The sequence below is a fragment of the Natator depressus genome, chromosome 17 (assembly GCF_965152275.1).
Source record: "Natator depressus isolate rNatDep1 chromosome 17, rNatDep2.hap1, whole genome shotgun sequence".
Lineage (NCBI taxonomy): Eukaryota > Metazoa > Chordata > Testudines > Cheloniidae > Natator > Natator depressus.
Genome location: NC_134250.1, coordinates 20,095,202 through 20,114,604, shown reverse-complemented (window position 1 = coordinate 20,114,604; position 19,403 = coordinate 20,095,202). Strand labels below are relative to the sequence as shown.

Genomic DNA, 19,403 nt, shown 5'->3' with positions numbered 1-19,403 from the left:
CAATTCTGTTTTGTTTCCTATTGTTTGCTTTGTGCGTTTGACCGCGCATGGCATAGTGTCAGTTTCACTACTTCCCCTTTCTAGTTAGTTTTCCCTTGTTTGCGTGGGTCTTTCAGTTATATTGTCGTCACGAAGAAGGCCGAAATATTGCTACCCCTTGTGGATGAGCATGACTTGTGATGCTAGCCATGTAGCCTTATAACTTTGTGTAAAATAGGCACGGTTGGGTGTGCTTACAGTTCCTCTGCATCCCAAATTTGCTATATTGTTTTAATTATCTGTAAACGACAGCCGTTTATTCTAACACCATGTATAAAGAGAACGTACATACTAAGACATTTCAGAACAGGCTTTTGTAAGAGTTGTCACGGTATCTCTCTAACTCCGCGTGCGTCTTTGTCGTGGCTTGTCTTCGCTATGCGACTACATCGGCACTGTCGCAACTGATGCAGCAGCGTCGATTTAGCGCGTCAGGTGAGGATGCGATAAGTCGATGGGAAAGAGCTGAACCATTGACTTAATTAATCCACCTCAACGAGAAGTGGATTATGTTGACAGGAGACACTGTCCCATCGATGTAGCTCAGTGTAGACGCCGCTTTAAGTCGATGTAAGTTACATTGACTTAGGTTACATAACTTACGTAACAACTAGCGTTACTTAGATCAATGTACAGCGTTAACGCTCAGTGAGTGCTGATGCTTTGCTGACAACTTCCATCAGATCATTCATGGCCCAAGAGTAACAACAAGGGGAATTTTTGCTATGGATACTATACTTACAAAAAATTGATTGCTGTTGGTATGCTTGGCATGGTACATTTCCAGCGTGGTCTAAGGGAGTTAGCTGCCCACTGAAATTCAGTGGGAAGTTCAGTGTTTAATTCCATTAGGTTCCTTTGAAAATCCCAGAACTCAGTTCTTAAGGTCTCCTCTAAAAGTTTCATAAACAATGAACTGCATGGAAGAGGACCTTCCTCCACTATGCCTGTATCTGAAGGAAGAATGGCTGGAGACTTGGCCCTGGAGATACAGCTTTCCTGGCATTTCAGACCTGATGATTAAGCCACCACCTTCAGCTTACATTATTGTTTTCCTTTAAAGCTGTGTCTTGAAACTAAGGCAGGGGCTGCTCTGCAGCCAGTGGCAATGTGTGGCACTCACCAAGCAGCTTCAAGAATGGGAAGGCATTTCTAACAGCAGTGTTTTGAAGTTCTAGGCTTCCCAGTTCCCCTGAGGGCTGTGATTTTTATGGTGGAAAATCTGACTGCAGGAGCTCTCCCTCTTCTGAGGAGAAGGCCAGGCTTGCCATATCCTGTGAGCAATGTACAAGGGACAGCCCCTTGCTACTGTCTTTCACAGACTCCCCAGCTGTTCCTAGGACAGGTGGATCAATGTGCCAGTAAATGTATCTAGATTAGTGGCTGTAAAAAGTCAATGCTCTTGTTTTAATACAGTTAAGTGAATTATTAGGAGCGCTGAGATGTATGAGATGGATGGATTAATCTATAAGACAGCTCCAAAGGGGGAAATTATGCAGTATTTGTCTGTCCATCAGCAGGGGTGCTGAGAGGGAGTCTGTTCCCATACCTGGACCCAGGGCCAGTATTTATGAATAAAGACCGTGGTGGGCAGCAGCTTGAGGAACCCTACAGTATACGCAATCCTTTTCTTCACTGTTGTTTCTAGGGACTATAGGCATCCAGTGAGTTGGATAATCTCTTAATGCAATTCTTGCAGGAATCATGAAGAGACGTTTCTGCTGGTTTGATTGTGAAAGTAGAATGGCATGAGAGTGTCCCTGCTCTCAGTGACTTTGGAACACAGGTCTGATGGACTTTGTTCAAGCCTGTCATTTTACACTGCTTGTGTATGTCTGGCAGCTCCTTCAGTCTTTTATGCACAAATTGAATCATGCAGAGTTTTGCCAACCTGTTGTTCAGGCCTTCCTGAGAGCTGTGGAAAAATCAAGGGCAGGTGGTAAAATGCCAGACCCTTGCTGGGCTTTAGCTAGAAAATAAAAGGTTCTTATTGATCTCACAGCTTTTTAGAGACAGTAGAGCTAAAGGGTCTGGCTTTCACAGTGGCAGAGATTAGGGGACGTGCCAGCTCTGATATTAGATGATCTCTTTCGAGATCTTTGGTTTTTGTTCTGTCCCGAGTTTTACATGAATATTGATGTTTACTTGGAGACGCTGTGTCCCTGCCATGCGAATGGCTCTATCCTATATGAGGCATAAGGAGAACTCCTACCTTCTTGTAGCTGATGTTGACAAGGCTGTGAAGATGTTAGATTCTGCTGTTTAGTTCCACTTACAGGATCCGATCTTTCACCAGGAGTTAACAAGCCTTTTCCTGCACTCCCTGCTCCATCCACCACCTTGACATGAAGAAACCACTTCAGTAAACAAACCTTCTTCTATTGCATGTGACTTGAAATGGTGGTTACTCATAACTACTTCTGAAGCATTTTAACCTGAGTGCTACCCAAAATTAAATGAAAACAGGAAAAGCACCGGAGGACAGCAGCAAATGGGGCATTTGAATAAACGGCTTGAACCAGCCCAAAGACTGCTGATGAAACCAGCTTCCTTGCCATCCCTCAGTACCCAGAATAACCCAACTGATTATAAGGAGGGGTGCATTGGGATGGCAAATCCTTGCGGGGTGAGTGAAGCCCTGCAGCCCCCGTGCTCACCAAACTCTCCAAGGTAGCAGCACAAAAATCACTGAGCTGCCTGACGTATGCAATTCTGTTGGCTCGACTCAACTCAGGCTTCGCCAGAAGAGAGAATGTGGGCGTGAGGAGTGACAGCAATGGAGGGGAGAGATTTATTCATAAGAATGCATTGATTTGACTTAGAACAGCATGTGTGACTTACTGGTTTGGCAGGGAGGTGTGGGATTGTGTTTGTCTATTGTTTTCATGGGATTGCATGTACTTCGGCAGGCTTCATACGTGCTCGTCTTCTAAGAGTGGGCAGGGTGAGCTTCAGGGGGCGCTCTTGCAGCTATTGAGACCTTAACCTTGGTTACACCCTTTTATTAATACTGCAGTTACAGTGATTCACCAACCTCCTATGACCGGGCATGGGAGCATTGGAAATTCATGCCTCTTCATGGCAATCTTTTTACTCCAAAACTCAGGAGTTGTGTCCAAATCTGTGTTAATAGATTCTAAAGCCGGAAAGGACTATTGTGATCATCTCGTCTGACTTCCTGTATAACACACCATAGGACTTCCCTGAAATAATTCTTGTTTGAACTCAAGCAGATCTTTTAGACAAATATCCAATCTTGATTTAAAAATGGCTAGTGTTGGCAAATCCATCACAGCCCTGGGTAAATTGATCCAACCGTTAATTATCCTCACTGTTTAAAAAAAAAATTTCATCTTCTTTCCAACCTGAATTTGTCTAGCTTCAAATTCCAGCCATTAGATGTTATACTTTTGTCTTCTTGATTGATGAGCCCATTTTTAATTTTTTGTTCCCCGCGGAGGTACTCACAGACCATCTAATACAGATTAGAAGAGTCATCTGTTTCCTATTCAAAAAGTCCAGCTCATCCCTGCGTCCTGCAGTGTGAAATTGAGTGAGTGTGTTGCAGCGAAGCTGCTTGCCAGGAGTTGTGTTTGTTACATTATTTCTGTTTTTGGGTACAAACCAATATTTACTAACAAGCTCTTTCTCTTTGATCTGGTGCTTTAACCAGTTGAAAAGGAACACTGACTGGAAGTTCTCATTTAAACGAGTTTCTGTTTCTAATTAAACAAAAGACAGCAGCAAGCTAAAAACGGCATCTCTCCCTGCAGCGTGTTATCTCTTGTGCACAATGGTGCAGCCAGCTGGCTGCAAACCTTAACTCATTCGTGTTTTCATTAGGACAAAAGAGTTTTCCTCTTCTCTTGATGAGACACAAGAATATAGAGCAGCTGCCATTTTCTGCGGATGGAATGTTTAGTTTCCAATAGGAAATCCTCATTTCTAATGGGTTTTTTTCAGGAGCTGGAGTTGGTGGGGTGTGTGTGTGTGTGTATATATAATATATATAAAAAAGTCCTCCTCCCAAATGGCACAAACAGCCATTGAGATGGCTTTTTATTGCGCATCTGTAATCAGCTGCTTCCTAGCCGGATGGGCAAATGTTAATCATTCCAACTGGATGTTGCACAGAGTTATAACTCCATCTCGGGCCTGCTGATTGCCTGGTAATTGAGGAAAGGATTGGGATGTGTGTTTCTACCAGTTGAGATCCCCCTCATTAGGATGATGATTGGCTGTAAATTACAGGGTGACCTTGTTGAAAGCAGATATTTTCTCTTAGAATAACATCTCATTATGGAAGAGTCATGGGACATTCAGAGATTGTAAGTGTTCAGAGGCCATGACATTATCGTAGCAATCCATAAGAGGGGTGTGTGGATGTGTACATGTGCATATCATTTTATGCACACACACGTAGATACCCCTCGGATGCTGTAGTCTGGGCATCTAAACATTTTAAGATTTTGTTCTTTCATTGCAAGGTAATAGTCCAACATGCTTTTGAACAGGTTTAAAACTGTCCTCTCAGTTTATTCATGAGCTTTTCTGTGGTGTTCATCACTAGCTTCTCCACTCCTCAGCCAGGATGTGCTTCCTCTCTTTCCACAGGTAGGCAGAGAGAGAAACTGAGGTTTGCCCATTGTTGCACAGGGCTCTAAACAGACCCCAGGTCTCCTCCCAGCCCTGACCCTCAACACAAGACAGGCCTTGCTCCTTGTTCGCCATGAATTTCCTTTTGTGACGCTTAGCACAACCAGAGTTGGAATAAATATAACGCTCTGGGGGCTGCCTGTTTAGATTGTGCTTATACCTAGCCCTGTTCAGCCTTCTGGATCCTGTTCCTACACTGATGGCTTTGAGCCAGCTCAGTTCAGGAAAGGCGTGTCATCTGTTCTAGTCACCTCGTTCTACTGAAGCAAGGTTTTTGTTTAGAACACCACATTTACTGACTTCGGTGGACTTGTGCTACTTCCTGACATGGCAGATCCCTGGGGTTGATAGCTACTCTTAACAAGCGTTAACCGACGTCGTTAACAAAGCCACAGCAGTAGGTAGCTGATCCAGCCTGGCCCTGATTACGAGGTTCTTTGAACACTCGTAATAGCTACTGGTTTAGATTTCAAGCAATGTATATGTTAAAAAGTTTACCTGTTCATGTTAATGACAGCCCAGGATGCTGTACTTCTAGTGAACCCTTTCTTGGTGTGCAAGGGAGATTGGTACTGAACTTTCTTCTTAAGTTTTGAATTGCATGTAAAGAGAGCGGCTGATTACCAGGTTTTTCAGTATTTCCATCTGCACAATAGCTTGGTTTTTGGCTTTTGTCTCTGGCTCGGCAATTAATGACTAAACCAGAAGGTGGCAGCACTGTACTACAGGGAATGTGAACTACATCTGCTCTGTAGCTAGTTCACTTGGGGTTCGTAACACTGAGCTGGTCGACTCTTTTCAGCAATATAAACAGTAAGGGAAAAGCACAACAGGGTATCCATCCTTGTCCGTACCCATCCTTTCATTACGTGGGTCCAACGCGATTGTTCTCTCCTTGATTCTATGGCTCCCTTGGATGACTCTTAATCGGTGGCATAACTGTTCTCTGCAGACATCTTCCCTAAATTCGATTTGTGCCAAGTTAGTATCTCCTCCCATTACGTCATGCCCTCAGGTTTTTAGTATTGAACACTAGTTCAGTGTTGCAACATCTCTCCTCTTTAGTCAGCCTTAATGAACGTCTCCAATTAAAATGCAGTTCTACTCTGTAGAGTGACTAAAAATAGCATAGCAGAGTTCCACGTTTGCCTCGTTTTCATACCCTATTCAGTCAATTTACAAGGGACAAGATGTTTTTTCTGTGGGTCCTACAAACTCAATCTGGGTTCTGAGGCTCAAGCTGAGTTCTTCCCTAATGCACCATCATGGGCCAAGTTAGACTGCCAGCAATACCTGTGAAATCCAGCCATCTTCAGTCTTATGTCCTTAGTGACATCTCTGAGAGCCCATTATCTTCAGAACATGCCTTTATTTCCACCCAGGTCATCCCATTTTCTTCAGGGGATATTCGGTGTTGATACACACGAAGGAAGAGAAGTCAGCTCATGTTCTGAGTTGTATGGGTTCTCTGCATGGTTAAGAAGAATAAGATTTAGTAACAACTTACTGAGTCCCTGAAGTCAGAAGATCTGGGAGTAGAAGAGGGAGCAATCTGTGCTACCGCCTATATTCTTTTTGCTAGTCTCTGTACATCAGTGAGTAACAAATTATTTTTGTTTATAGAAAACTGAAATGGCCAGTGCTGATGCAGTTCAAAGGCTGAATGGCTCTGACCGATGGCAAGATTGTAAAATCCAAATACATGTGTGGTGAGGAAGGGAAGTCTGGATATGGGGTTGGTATACCACAATTTGGCTGACGCGAGGAAGCTGTCGGGAGGGTGGTACCAAATGGAGACAGTCTCTTTCCTCCCAGACCACTCATTTGGTTGCTAATCTCATCTCCATTTTGCTGCCTGTGAATACAGGTTCTTTAGAGATCAAGTGATCCAGGAGTTGTACTAGTCATTCAGAAACTCCTGTGTTCTGAGGAGTATAAATAGTGGAGGTTAAGCTAAATCTCCATTGCCCATCTTTGTTGGGGAGGCTGATTTGTCCCATTTTCGTGAGAAAAGAATCTTTCGCAGCTGACACAGGAAGCTGCTCTGCACCCGAGTCTGTCTGCAGTGGCGGGCTCTTATTTCTGCAGCAGGTGAAGTGAGCTCATGTTTTTGAGTGGGACTGTCCTTCAGAAGAATGGGAACAAATGAGTGTCGGTTGGAAAGGAGTATGAGAGAACTGTTTCCGCAAATGGTGCTATCTGGGCGATTTATCGTGTTAATACCATCCACAAACTGCCCAGTCAATCAGTATGGGTTGAGCCGAGATTAGTAATTAGTACCAAACTAATCAGGAAACACACACCAAACCCCAGGTCACGTGATTAGACTCTTCGTTGTGTCTGTGTCTTCCCTGCAGCATTAACAGCATGCACTCTGGGGACACTGTTATATTCAGCTCTGACAACCAGAGCTGGTTTGGGCTGAGAAGCCCATCATATGGATTGGTTGGAAACCCTCGAGCGGTCCAGGGTTCCCACCACCCCTCAGTTAGGTTACAAACCTATTTAAGATGGGCTGGGTCTCCATACTTTCCCCATTCTCTCTTGCTGTCTCCGTTACCCCCTTGGGTGTTCTCTCTGCTGAGGTCAGACCTAGAGCAGGTGCGTTTGGTCTTGTTGAACGATCTCCTGGAGTAAATGCAAGGGGGACCTTAGCCCAGCCCTCTCCTATTGGGTTGGGGTGGCTCTGTAGGCCCTCTTAAGAGACTCTATCTTGAAACATGAAAACCGATCCTATTCATTTGGAAAGAGTGACTAGTTAGAACCAGCTAACATGCTCTTCTCTTCCCCTCCCTCCCCCCCCCCCGCCATTTATTCTTGGGGGTGAGGGGGTTATTCCTTTCACTAGTCATTTTCATGTACTAAAGCTGAGAACTGGAATGCTCATTAAAAAAATATGCATGGCCATTGAGCCCACGCAAAGGCCAGAAGTGGCCAGGTTTGCACACAATCTGAACCGTCAGTCATTGGGCAGAGGAGAGAGCTTCGCTTGCTCATAAAGACTTTGCGTGCAAGCATCTGGGTTTTGTGGTAGAACCTCAATTAGTCGCGTGTTCCTGAAGGGAACGTACAGGGACTGAGGGGGGAGGGATAGCTCAGTGGTTTGCGCATTGGCCTGCTAAACCCAGGGTTGTGAGTTCAACCCTTGAGGGGGCCATTTAGGGATCTGGGGCAAAAATTGGGGATTGGTCCTGCTTTGAGCAGGGGGTTGGACTAGGTGACCTCCTGAAGTTCTTTCCAACCCTGATCTTCTCTGATCCTCTGATTGAGAGGATTGAAAAAGGGCTGGGATGGGGTTGTCCCTGTCAGAGCACTCGGGTGCTTGCTGAGTAGCAGAGCTGAGCCGCAGGGATTTGGGGAAGGCGATTGTGTTCTGTAGCTGGATGTACCTTCTGCAGCGCTCTGGAGGGTAAAACTTGTGGTGGATTCATTTAAATTTTAAAAATGGGGATTTTGATTGAATTCAATATGAAAATACCACCTAGCTTCTATGCAGTGCTTTCCTTCCTTGTGGAGAGAGCACTGGACTTAGGGACTCTGCCAGTGCCCTGCTGGGTGACATTGGGAAAGTCACGTCCCCTCCCTTCCTCAGTTTCCCCAACTTTAAAATGGGGGTGATAGCTCCTTTTGTAAAGTGCTGTGAGATCTATAGATGATGCTACGTAAGAGCTAGATGGTATATTTTTTTCCAAAGGAGGAAGCTGATTGCCATTACCCTTGTGACTCTTTGCTGCCAGTCTGCCCAGCGCCTGGTTTTCTGTGCCATGGAAGACCTACCAAAGAAATGAACCCCATTCCCCAGACAGAGTTGGGGATTTCCTCCTCCCTGCCCATGTGCTGACCAGTCTGGGGTTTATATGAGTCTGCTGCGCTGCACTGGAACGTAAGGACTCTGACAGCGACACTGGCAGGTTGCAGCTGGCTCTCTAGTGCTGAGTTAAATGCCTCTGGGGCTGCTGTGCCTCTGGCTTCGGTGCCTCTTTGCTGTGCCTCCTGGCCACCTGAGGCTGAAGTTTCTTCCTCCTCCGCCCAGCTTGTCTGTTGCAAGATGAATGCCTCCCTTTGGTGTCCCCAAGCCACGAAATCCTGGGTCAGATATGACCACACTGCTCCTGGTTAATATGCCTCTGCTGCTGGCTGGCTTTGTGTGTGAAGGGGAGAATGAAGAACTCCCTTCCGTTAGACCCAGAAGTCCATTGCACGTACCAGAGCGGAGTTGTTGCTAGATTCCTACTCTGTCTTCATTCAGCAGAGATGGCCCAATCTTCCAGTGCCCACCTGTGTTCAGTCGCAAATTACATTTCATGCCTCACCGAACTAATGCGAAAACACACAAATACTTCTCTACAGTGTTTGAGTTTTGGCATGTCACTAAGTGATGCAGAAAGTGGGGGAGTCTTACACAAACTTTTGGGGACCAACTCATCACCAAGAGGCTCAAGAGAAATGTTCTGTGCTGCATATTTTGTTTCCTTTCCAGTGACAAATGCCCCCTGAAACATTCACGTTTGGTCCCATCTTTGCAATGAGGTTAGCAGCGCAGTTCGCCTCAGCATTCTGTGCCTTCTCGGTCCCACTTGGGCCAAAGGAGAGTTGTCCAATCATGTTTTAAGTAGCTGAGGACTAAGATTGCCAGATCGAGATGGAACCTGGTGCATGGAGAGTATAGAGGCTTTTGCTGATATAGTAGAATTCACTCATTTGCTGTTTTCTATCTATCGAGCTCCCTGCTTGGCTGATAAGTGAGCAAGACAAGGCCTGGGGATGAATGTCTCTTAGGCTTTCCTATTGTGCTTTCCCCTCAAATGGCCAGGATAATGGCCAGCAGCTGTGAGCACTTAGCTGTGGGGTTTATATCCCATCACTATCTTACATTTTTCCTATAGCACCCATTGCCACATAGCCTCAAAGTGCCGTACACAAATTATATACCTTTATCAAGCAGTGTGACCATTACTGCATCAAGAAAAGGAGGACTTGTGGCACCTTAGAGACTAACACATTTATTTGAGCATAAGCTTTCGTGAGCTATATCCGATGATGCATCCGATGAAGTGAGCTATAGCTCACGAAAGCTTATGCTCAAATAAATGTGTTAGTCTCTAAGGTGCCACAAGTCCTCCTTTTCTTTTTGCGGATACAGACTAACACGGCTGCTACTCTGAAACCTATCATTACTGCATCGTGTATCTTTCAGAGAACCAAAGCACAGATGAGTGATTGGGGGAATACGGTTACTAACTGAGCAGCAGTGCTTAGATTATGATGTATTTAATTCAGAAGGCCCAAGAAGCTGAGAAACCAGCCGCTTAGTTGTATTGCATTTTACTTAAAAATACAAATCGGACACCACATTGGTTTTAAACAGGGGTGGGTGGGGAGCATGGATTGTAGCAGGCGCTGTATATTTATACACGTTAGCTACCAAAAGTCGACTGTGCAGCCATCGTAGGAAGCTCTCCTTCCAATTACTGAGTAATCATTTGACACCTGCTACAAGGTACTTCTAATTTCCTAGGTGTTGCACTGTTCAGCTGAATGGATCATTCCAAGGTCTTGACTATCGATCAGTGCTCTGACTCTGAGGCAGTTTTAGCTCCTGATCGGTGTCTGGCCTTTATTTTTTGGACCAGAATGGCCCTTTCTCAGTTGTTGTTTGCTGGCTAGACCTGCAGTGTGCACTTGTCACTGTCCCCAGCAGTATTTTCTACCTGGCTGCCCAGACCTAGCTTGGTTGGGTTGAGAGGGTTTGGACAGTGCCTCCTGCATCTGTTTTAAATGGTAACATGCCTGTGTGCGGACAGGGATCATCTTTTTGCCACCGGATGGCGCCAGAGAGAGCAACTGTGCGGGGGGGGGGGGGGGGGGATTTCAACGTGCCTCTTTGGGAAAGTGGTGAGACAAACCCTGGTAGAAGATGAATACTTGAGTGAGTAGGATTGGAGATTTTTTTATGGGGTGGCGGGGGTGGGGGGATGAAACAGCACTAAACAAGGAGTCTCACGGCCGCACAGGCGATCCCAGCCGTCTAGCCGAGCTCTGTGTTCCCTGCACGATGTGCTCGCAGCCGCGCCAGGGAAGCAGACAATTCACAGTGCTGAGGTTGGCGTGTGCGTCCCCAGCTAGTTTCTCTGCTGCCTGCAAAGAGCAGTTCATCAAGCAGAGTTTAAAGCTAGAGTGACTCTTGCGTCTCATCATGCTGCCAAAGCCCCCTCATTCCCCAAAGTGAGAGGAGAAGGAACATGATATTTTAGTCTGGCAGAAAGCAGCATGCTAGTGCTGCCTGGAGTGAAGGGGAGCCACTTTAAAAAATAAGTGTGCTCCAGCATGCCTGCTGAAATCTAGCATCATTTTTCCTTCTCCCCCCCGCCCCCCCCCACGCTCCACCCAAAAAACCAATCCCATTGCCATAAAGAGCAAGTTAGGGGATGTTTAATCGTGTAAAAAACCGTGGAAAGCCATTTTCGGGTCTGGATTAAATATTGATCACTTGTATAGCACTTAACCTCCAAGCATGTCCGATGTTCACGCGCCATACCTCTGAAGGGGGAAAGGAAGTGGAGGACCATGACTTCCCCGAAGCTCCAGAGGGAACCTGTGTCATTGTTAAGGTTGGAGCTGGGGAGTTACTAGTTTTCAATCCTGTGCTCAGACCGGGGCAGTGCCTGTTCCAGTCACCAGGCAGGGACAATACTTGGCATTTAACTAGAGGTCACCTGCGCCCATCAGATAAATAAACTGGATGAAGGGCCCTGTGGCCCTAATCTGAGCTATCTTGCGCCATTTAACTTGAATGTATCTTAAAGCTGTTGTGCAGGAGGCAGATTGCAGTGCTGAGGTGAGGAGTTGTTGCAGGGAAGGGGTATGACTGAGTATGAGCAGAAGATCCTAAAGCACCTGTCAGTCTGGTGTTAGTGCTAAAGCCACTCTCGTATAAATAGCGTGGATCTTATTCTCCAAGGATCTGAACGCTTCCTCTGGTAGTGAAAGGTTGCTTCACCCATCTCCCAACTGAAAAGTCAAATTGCATCTGTGGCTGTAGGAATGATCATTCAGATACGCATCCATGCAAATGCCCATAGCCTCCCAGCTGAGTGTCTCTGTAATGAAACAAACGCACTGTATATGCCCCAAATGCAGCTTTAAAATGCCAACAACTCTCTCCTCCTGGGAAGTACCATGTGCCCCCCTAACCTTCGTGGGGAGAGACTGCTGTACATCCGAGATCGCGGAGAGGGGCTGTGAGGACGGCCTCCTTGTTGAGCATTGGTTGCTTTACTCTGCATATAAACCAGCCAGCCACATCTCTCTGGAGCTCCTTAATTTGTTCACCTGCTTTTCTCCGTTTTCTTCCTTGTTTTAATGGGCTAGTAAGTGGAAGATTCCTGTTTTAAGTAGCAGAACATTACACTTCATTAGCTGCATTACACACTTGGTTTAATTTACAATTAGCCTTAGATAATAACAAAGTAATCTGATTGCTCATTCTGGTGAGCATCTTATCTCCCCTCCTGGTTTACCTCCGCTCCCGCCCCTTTCCATGGAGGCTGGTAACGAAAGACCCATTCTCTTCCCACCCAGCCACCTCCTACTCCCTTGTTAATATATTTCACTCTGCCATTTGCATTGAGCTGTGGGTCTGAGCTGCCAGAAGGGATCATTCACAAATGCAGCACGGCTGCTTAATGCAGGTTTCTCCAAGGCCTGGTCAAGCCTGTTAGATTAGCTACAGAGAATGTTTCTCACTATCGCTGTAATGCACCATGTGTGTTAAATACATTTTAATAGCCTCCGGCATGGGATTTTTGAAGGAGCCTCAGTGATTTTAGGTATCCAAATCCCTTTGAAACATCATTTGAGTTCCCAACTCCCTGGGGGAATCCTAGCCTAAATGCAAAATTATCACTGTTCAGCCAGACTGTGTTATAAACTGTTTGCTACACCTGCCTTTGAATGGTGTTTAAGTGTGACATTTGCCAAAAGCCAGGTGAGAGGCAAAATCAGCCAGTTTATGATAGTTGGTGATTCAGACCAGGGGTTTTGTCTGGGATTAGTAAAGCAGAGACTGAAGCCCCCAAGATGCTCGGGGGGGTATCAAATCTGACCCAGGCCCAGCATTAGTCCTCGTGCTGTGTGATTTATGATGGAAGGGTGGGTCCTGAAAGAGGGCTGGTGCAAACAGGAGCAGCATCCTTACTTGATGCCATTGGGGGGTGCATGGTTTGGGATGTATAAATAAATTAGCTAGTGTGATGATTGAGCAGGGAGTCCAAGGAGGCTGCTCATTAGATCAGAGTGGCATTGGCAGCTGGCAGTCAGCATGGAGGATCCTCTCTTGGTTAGTGATGGAAGAATCGCTCAGCTAAGGAAATCAATCTCTAGGCTTTTTTTTAAAGCGCTCAGCATTATGGCATCTAGAGCTTGAAATACAAAATAGCTAGCGTACATGCGTGTGCATGCCGTAATTCTGGAACACTGATTCTGTAGCAGCTGGTAACTGATGCTTTGTAAAACTTTTGCAGTATTGTAAAATATTTGCAATATTCGGTCCTTTTCAGAGCAGTGTACAGGGAAACCGAAAGAAACCATCCAGAGGAGCAGCAGACTTTTATAGAGGTAGTTCTGTAACCAAAAGTCAAGCAATTTAGTACTAGAAACCTGGGGGACACTTTAGCAGAAGAACATTAGACGTGGGTTTCCCTGTATGTGATGTGCAGTGTTGTATTCCATTCTTTTATCTCTAATGAAAGTAATAGTTAACTCTTATATGGCACTTTCCATCAGTAGCTCTCAAAGTGTAACCCACACACCTCCTGGGTGTGGTGTTCTGTCCCATCTAGTGGCACCGAGACCACTTAGAGAGAGAGTGAGTCTATTCTACAGCCTTAGCTAACAGCCAGATGGCTTTTAGCTCATGCAGTAGAGGCTCATGCATTTAGGTCCAGAGGTCCCAGGTTTGATCCCGCCCACCGTCGGTGTTACAAAAGCACTTGATGGGAAAGGTCAGCATGATCTCCATTTTACAGAGTTTTATATAGTGTGATCTTGGGTAGTTCTGTGTGTTGAACTCAGGCTTACACCTTCATAGCACCCAATGTGCATTTACAGCGACAGAAGCTTTTTTGTTGATATATTGGGTAGTAGTTCTCTATTAAGAATCTTCATATGATGCCAGGTTAGGATATACAGCTCCCAAACTCCCAGATTACACGTGAGAGGGAAGGTCTTGTGATTTGAGCCTGGAACTAGGGGCTTGTTACTGCCCGGCAAACCAGGCTGTGAATCACCAGGCAGTAACACCCCAAGTGAACGCTGCTACAGTGGACGTGTGCTTTGGCTTCTACCACAGGTAATGTACTGCAATATTTGCAATAACTGGATATCGTACAGCACGTGGTAGACAAATGATTGTAGTGGGAAGGACTTGCAATCAGGGACTGTTCTTGTCTGTTAGACAACCAGTTGGGAGAATCACCTGCTTCAAAATCTGCATGTTGCCTCTTTTCAAGCTGGGTTCCTCAGCAGATCCTTGCAGAGCGATAGAGAGTTTTCATTTCTTAGTGTTTTTCACATAGGAAGAAAGTTCTGTAGACGTTCTAGCTCCATCCAAACAGCTCAGACTGGGGCTTATAGGGACTGGCTCGGGGGCAAAATAGGCTTCATGTATGTAACCCTTCCCGTGCCCGTAGGGAAACTGGTGACCTTGTCATGCGACAGACTCTGATCAACAAAGAACAGTTAACCGTCTCTCCTCATTGGAAGTGAGGGAGGCTGGCCTCAACTGAAGTTAAGGTCTGGAAGATCCTGTCGATCTGAATAGATGTTTGAAGCCTATCGCTAGTTGGGGTATTTTGCCCACCTGATCCACACCACTGCTGCACGGTGTAGTGTCACCTTTCTTGGCTGCATACCCAGAATTAGTATTGCAAAAGGCAGTGCTTATAGAAAAGGCCATGTTCCTCTGGACAGCACCGATAGGGCAAGCCTTTAGCCTCTCTCTACCTGGCTCATCTTTTACATATCCTCTGTGGACATTACGCTCTCTGCACCATCCGCTCTGCTGTGGCCCGCTATTGGTCTCATGCTTTACCAGCAGTGCAGTTTTTTCCCCTCTCCTCCCTCCCTCAGATACCCAGAGCGTTTTAGGAGGGACTCTAACTTTGGGCAGCCCATGAAGAGCAAATAGCAAGATTGCATTTGGGTCTCCCATGAGCTGCCACTGCACTGTCAGATTAACATGGGTCTCTGATGGTTTGGTGATAGCTACTTATCATAGGTCATGATATGGAGGCAAAGTCTCAAACATGGCCCAGCTGCATAACATGTGCTAAGCCAAGTTAATCCCTCGAGTCCTGGGTGACCCACTAACCATGAATGCCTCTCTTCTTCTCTTCCTCTCCTAGGTGGTGGCTAACGCGGTGGCTGCCTTGTCGGAGATCAGCGAGTCGCATCCCAACAGTAACTTGCTGGATCTAAACCCTCAGAACATTAACAAGCTGCTGACGGCCCTGAATGAATGCACCGAATGGGGCCAGATCTTCATTCTGGACTGTCTGTCTAACTACAATCCCAAGGATGACCGGGAGGCTCAGAGGTACATGCGCTGGCTCACACCCTTCATGTGTGGCTAGTAGCCTTCCTGCAGTAAAGTTCTGACGGATTAGCTACAATGTCCCATCACCTGTGTGAGGGTGGGGGCTTGATGAAATGGGCTGTGATACAGGCCTCGAATAGCAGAAATAGACTTCAAATGAAGCAGTTTGAAAAGCCGTGAGGGCTTGATATTCCAGGTATTGCGCACAGAAGAGTCCATTGGGAACTGCTATTAAGTTGCACAGACCCCCATCTCTCTGCTCTCCATGTTTCCCTTAAAGGGCTAGACTCTTCATAGTAAACCACGGGTCCAGCAATGGATCCGCCAAGACCAGTGGTGATGTGGCAATTGGTACGTGCACTTTGCACAACACAGAAGCTGGTAGCACTACGCCTCTTAAAGGAGACGTAGAGAAAATAAATTGGGCTCTGTGCCCTTTTTTTGCTCTTTTTGCATAAAGAGGGGCCTGAAAGCCTTTTTTGTTTTCTTGGTATGAAACAGCTTGTTTTCTCACATTATTTCAGGTTCTGTCAAGGCTGGAAAATTTGATGGTGCCAAGAAAACTAGTCTAAATTATGGCATCACGGGACGGACGATAAAGTTGAGGGATGAAATGAGGAAGCAATTTCCGTCACTGTTTAAAACTCATTGTTTTGGGGAATACCTCTTTAACGTCAGTGACTGACATTGAGAAGAAGAGCTTGTGTTAGATTTCATTCCCCTAACCCCCGCTCTTCAGTTAAGATGTCAAGAAGTCCTAGCAAACATGTATTAGACCTTCCCTGTCCTCCACCAAAGCCAGGAAAGACCAATCTCTACGTCCTGCATAGTAGGGGGGAAAACGAGCAGAAAAAAGCACTGCTTTAAAAAAAATCGCCTTCTGCTTTTGGTATCCTTCATAAAGAAGCTGAAAGGGCGCAAGCCTCCTTTAATTTGCTGGGTTTTTTCCAGTGCCTGCATTTTTGAGGCAGAACAGATAATCCCCTTTAAAAAAAAAATTGCAGGCAGTTTTACTGAATTTTCCCCTCGTCTTTGATGTTTTAAGATTCCCTTGTCTTGTTTCAGAAAACAGGCTCTTGGTCAGCTCTAGGACCCTACAGAGATCTCCAAGCCCCAGGCCTGTGTTGTCCTAGCTTCGTCCGAATGGGGCTGCCTGTTGAACAGCTCTGACTATGTCCCGCTCACTCTTCATATTTAAATTCTCTAAAAGGGTGTGGAACCGAATGGAATATAAATGCAGTTTCTGCCTTATATGGTGGTTGGCATTGCTGACGTCTGATTGCAAGGGGTTACTTGCCAACCATGGGTTCCTGGGTCCTGTTGTGTTTCTGAGAGACCCCCCATTCAGCTGAGGTCTTATGGGAGAAATTCAGAAATAATCTGAAAATCCACATAGTCTTTTCTGTCTCTAGCATCTGTGAGCGGGTGACTCCCCGGCTGTCTCATGCCAACTCGGCCGTGGTGCTTTCTGCTGTGAAAGTCTTGATGAAGTTCCTGGAGCTCTTACCCAAGGAGTCTGACTATTACAACATGCTGCTGAAGAAACTGGCCCCTCCGCTTGTCACGCTGCTGTCTGGAGAGCCTGAAGTTCAGTATGTTGCCCTGAGAAACATCAACTTAATTGTGCAGAAAAGGTACAGGCCAGAGTGCTGCTCTCACTGGGTGTGGTGAAAGGGGATCTGGCTGAGTTAATCCATTCAGAAGTTTCTGTGTGTCCAGGTGTGCTAATTGTGAGGACCCAACCCCTGGCTCTGAGGAGTTGGTTGACTAGTCCTGTTTCCTGTATTCTGGAACGCACAGTTGTCGGCTAGAGTCATTGACTGTTTTTACAGCTGATTGGTTCTACCAGCATCACTGTTGTGTTTCTTTAGCCAGCCAAGATTTCTTGGGGAAGGCGATTTGGGACAGGCATTCCTTTTCTCCCCTCTCCCTGCCATAGAGACACAAAAGATCCTTCCCTCCACTCTCAATCAAAGAATCTAAACCAGGAGAAGGAGATCAACATTTATTTTTCTCAGCAGGTTCAAATACTGTGATCTCTTGATAATATTGAGAAGGTGGGATGGGTGTGGCACAGGAGCTGGTACATTTGGGGAAAATGGCTCTATGTTGATATAGGTGTCTAGCCACTGACGGAAGAACTGAAGGAGAGACTCTGGTGGTGTAGGTGGCATGATGTGTTCGGAGGGTGTTATGCATGGGTGCAGGGCAGGTGGGGATGGAGGCAGAGTTAAAGCGGCTTGAACCCGGCAGCGTAAAAAATCAGAAGGCTTGGAGGCAAAAGATGGGTGTTAATTGGAAATGCAGGTCTAATATATTTGTGTGCAAATCATTGCTAGGCGCTGGTACCATTGTGTTCTTAGCAAAAGTGAAGGTTGTCCTAAAAATCAGGTCATCGTTGTTGAAATGGAAAGTCATTGAGTTAAAAGTGTGTCCAATTGTGTTGTGTATGTGTGTGTTCCGCAGGCCTGAAATCTTGAAACAAGAAATCAAGGTATTCTTTGTGAAGTACAACGACCCCATCTATGTCAAACTGGAGAAGCTGGACATCATGATCCGCCTGGCATCCCAGGCAAACATTGCCCAGGTCAGTTACTCCAACTGCGATCATATCCCCAACGGATGGGGTATACCAGCTCCAAAATGCATGCCGTGAGGGAAGATTTGTACACAAATTAATACCTCTAAAAGTGTTCTCTGAACTGTGGTACAATAAACAGCAGCAAATCAGTGTTAACTCTGGCACAGTGTACGGTCTGCAGTTACTTAATGGAGGGGTTGGAAATTCCTTAGTGATTTAGATGTTAATAGCATTGTACAAACCTTGTTAGGTAGGTTTCAGGGTAGCAGCCGTGTTAGTCTGAATCTGCAAAAAGAAAAGGAGGACTTGTGGCACGTTAGAGACTAACAAATTTTATTTGAGCATAAGCTTTCTTGAGCTACAGCTCACTTCATCATCAGATGCATGCAGTGGAAAATACAGTGGGGAGATTCTATATACACAGAAAACATGAAACAATGGGTGTTACCATACACACTGTAACGAGAGTGATCAGGTAAGGTGAGCTATTACCAGCAGAGGAGAGAGAGAACCTTTTGTAGTGATAATCAAGGTGGGCCATTTCCAGCAGTTGACAAGAACGTGTGAGGAACAGTAGGGGGACGGGGGGAATAAACAAGGGGAAATAGTTTTACTTTGTGTAATGACACATCCACTCCCAGTCTTTAGATAGGGGGTACATTTTACAGACTGGAGTTGCAGAAACAAACAGAGCTGAAGTCACTTGCATATGAGTTGGTGGCAGGGTCGAGATTAGAACTTGTGAATTCCTGCCCACTCAGTGTTCATATTCCCATTCTGTGCTGCTTCTGTCCTGTCATCCCAGTACCTGAAATTCCACCATGATCTATCCCTTCTCTCCTAGGGTATGTTTCAAGCACTAACCCCTCTTTGTTAACACAGAGCGATTCCATCTGCAGCTGATGTGCCACCCTGTTCCATTTTATAACTAAATATTCTTGTTTAATGTGGCATATTTAAAATAGCTGTTTGTGTCACAATTTATGGGACGTGATGGAGCAAGGCAGCCCCATGTCACTGATCTGCAGGGCACGTGGAAAATCTGTGGAAAACCAATTGCCAGGAATATAGATGTGTAGCACTCCTCTTGGATTTTGGTTTGCAGATTCCTCACTAAATTTTGAAGTGCCTTCTGCTAGATAATGCAGCTGATTTTCAAGAGCTGCAGAGTAGTCTGGAGGACTAAGATCAAAGCTGAGAACTTGGACTCTCATGTCCCCTTCCCAGTTCTAAAGCCACGTTTATAAAGCAGGCAAAGCTCAATCACAGAACTCAATAATGGCCTCAAGTGGAACCTACTGAGAATAAACCCTTTGCTCCCCATCTATTCACTCTGTGTTTCCACTTGGGACAAGACACTTAATCTGTTCCTCAGTTTCCCCATTTGTGAAATGGGGATACTTGCCTCTGAGGGGTTTTGAGATGTAGCTGATGTTAGTACAGCACTTAACGTTACGTTGAGCTGTACGTCTGTAAACGTTGTACATGTGCCTAGAACTATGGATGGGCACATTTTAAATTAACCCAACTAAA

At 45.7% G+C, this 19,403-nt stretch overlaps 1 protein-coding gene across 5 annotated transcripts in view; it reads left to right on the top strand.

Annotated features, from left to right (window-relative positions):
• Positions 1–19,403, top strand: part of AP2B1 (adaptor related protein complex 2 subunit beta 1) — a 98,034-nt gene that overhangs the window by 16,386 nt on the left and 62,245 nt on the right. For all 5 annotated transcript variants that reach the window (XM_074974453.1, XM_074974456.1, XM_074974455.1 and 2 more), the window contains exons 6-8: positions 15,099–15,289; positions 16,702–16,923; positions 17,756–17,876. In XM_074974453.1, the coding sequence (XP_074830554.1) occupies positions 15,099–15,289; positions 16,702–16,923; positions 17,756–17,876 (534 nt within the window). The remainder of the gene's footprint in view (positions 1–15,098; positions 15,290–16,701; positions 16,924–17,755; positions 17,877–19,403) is intronic.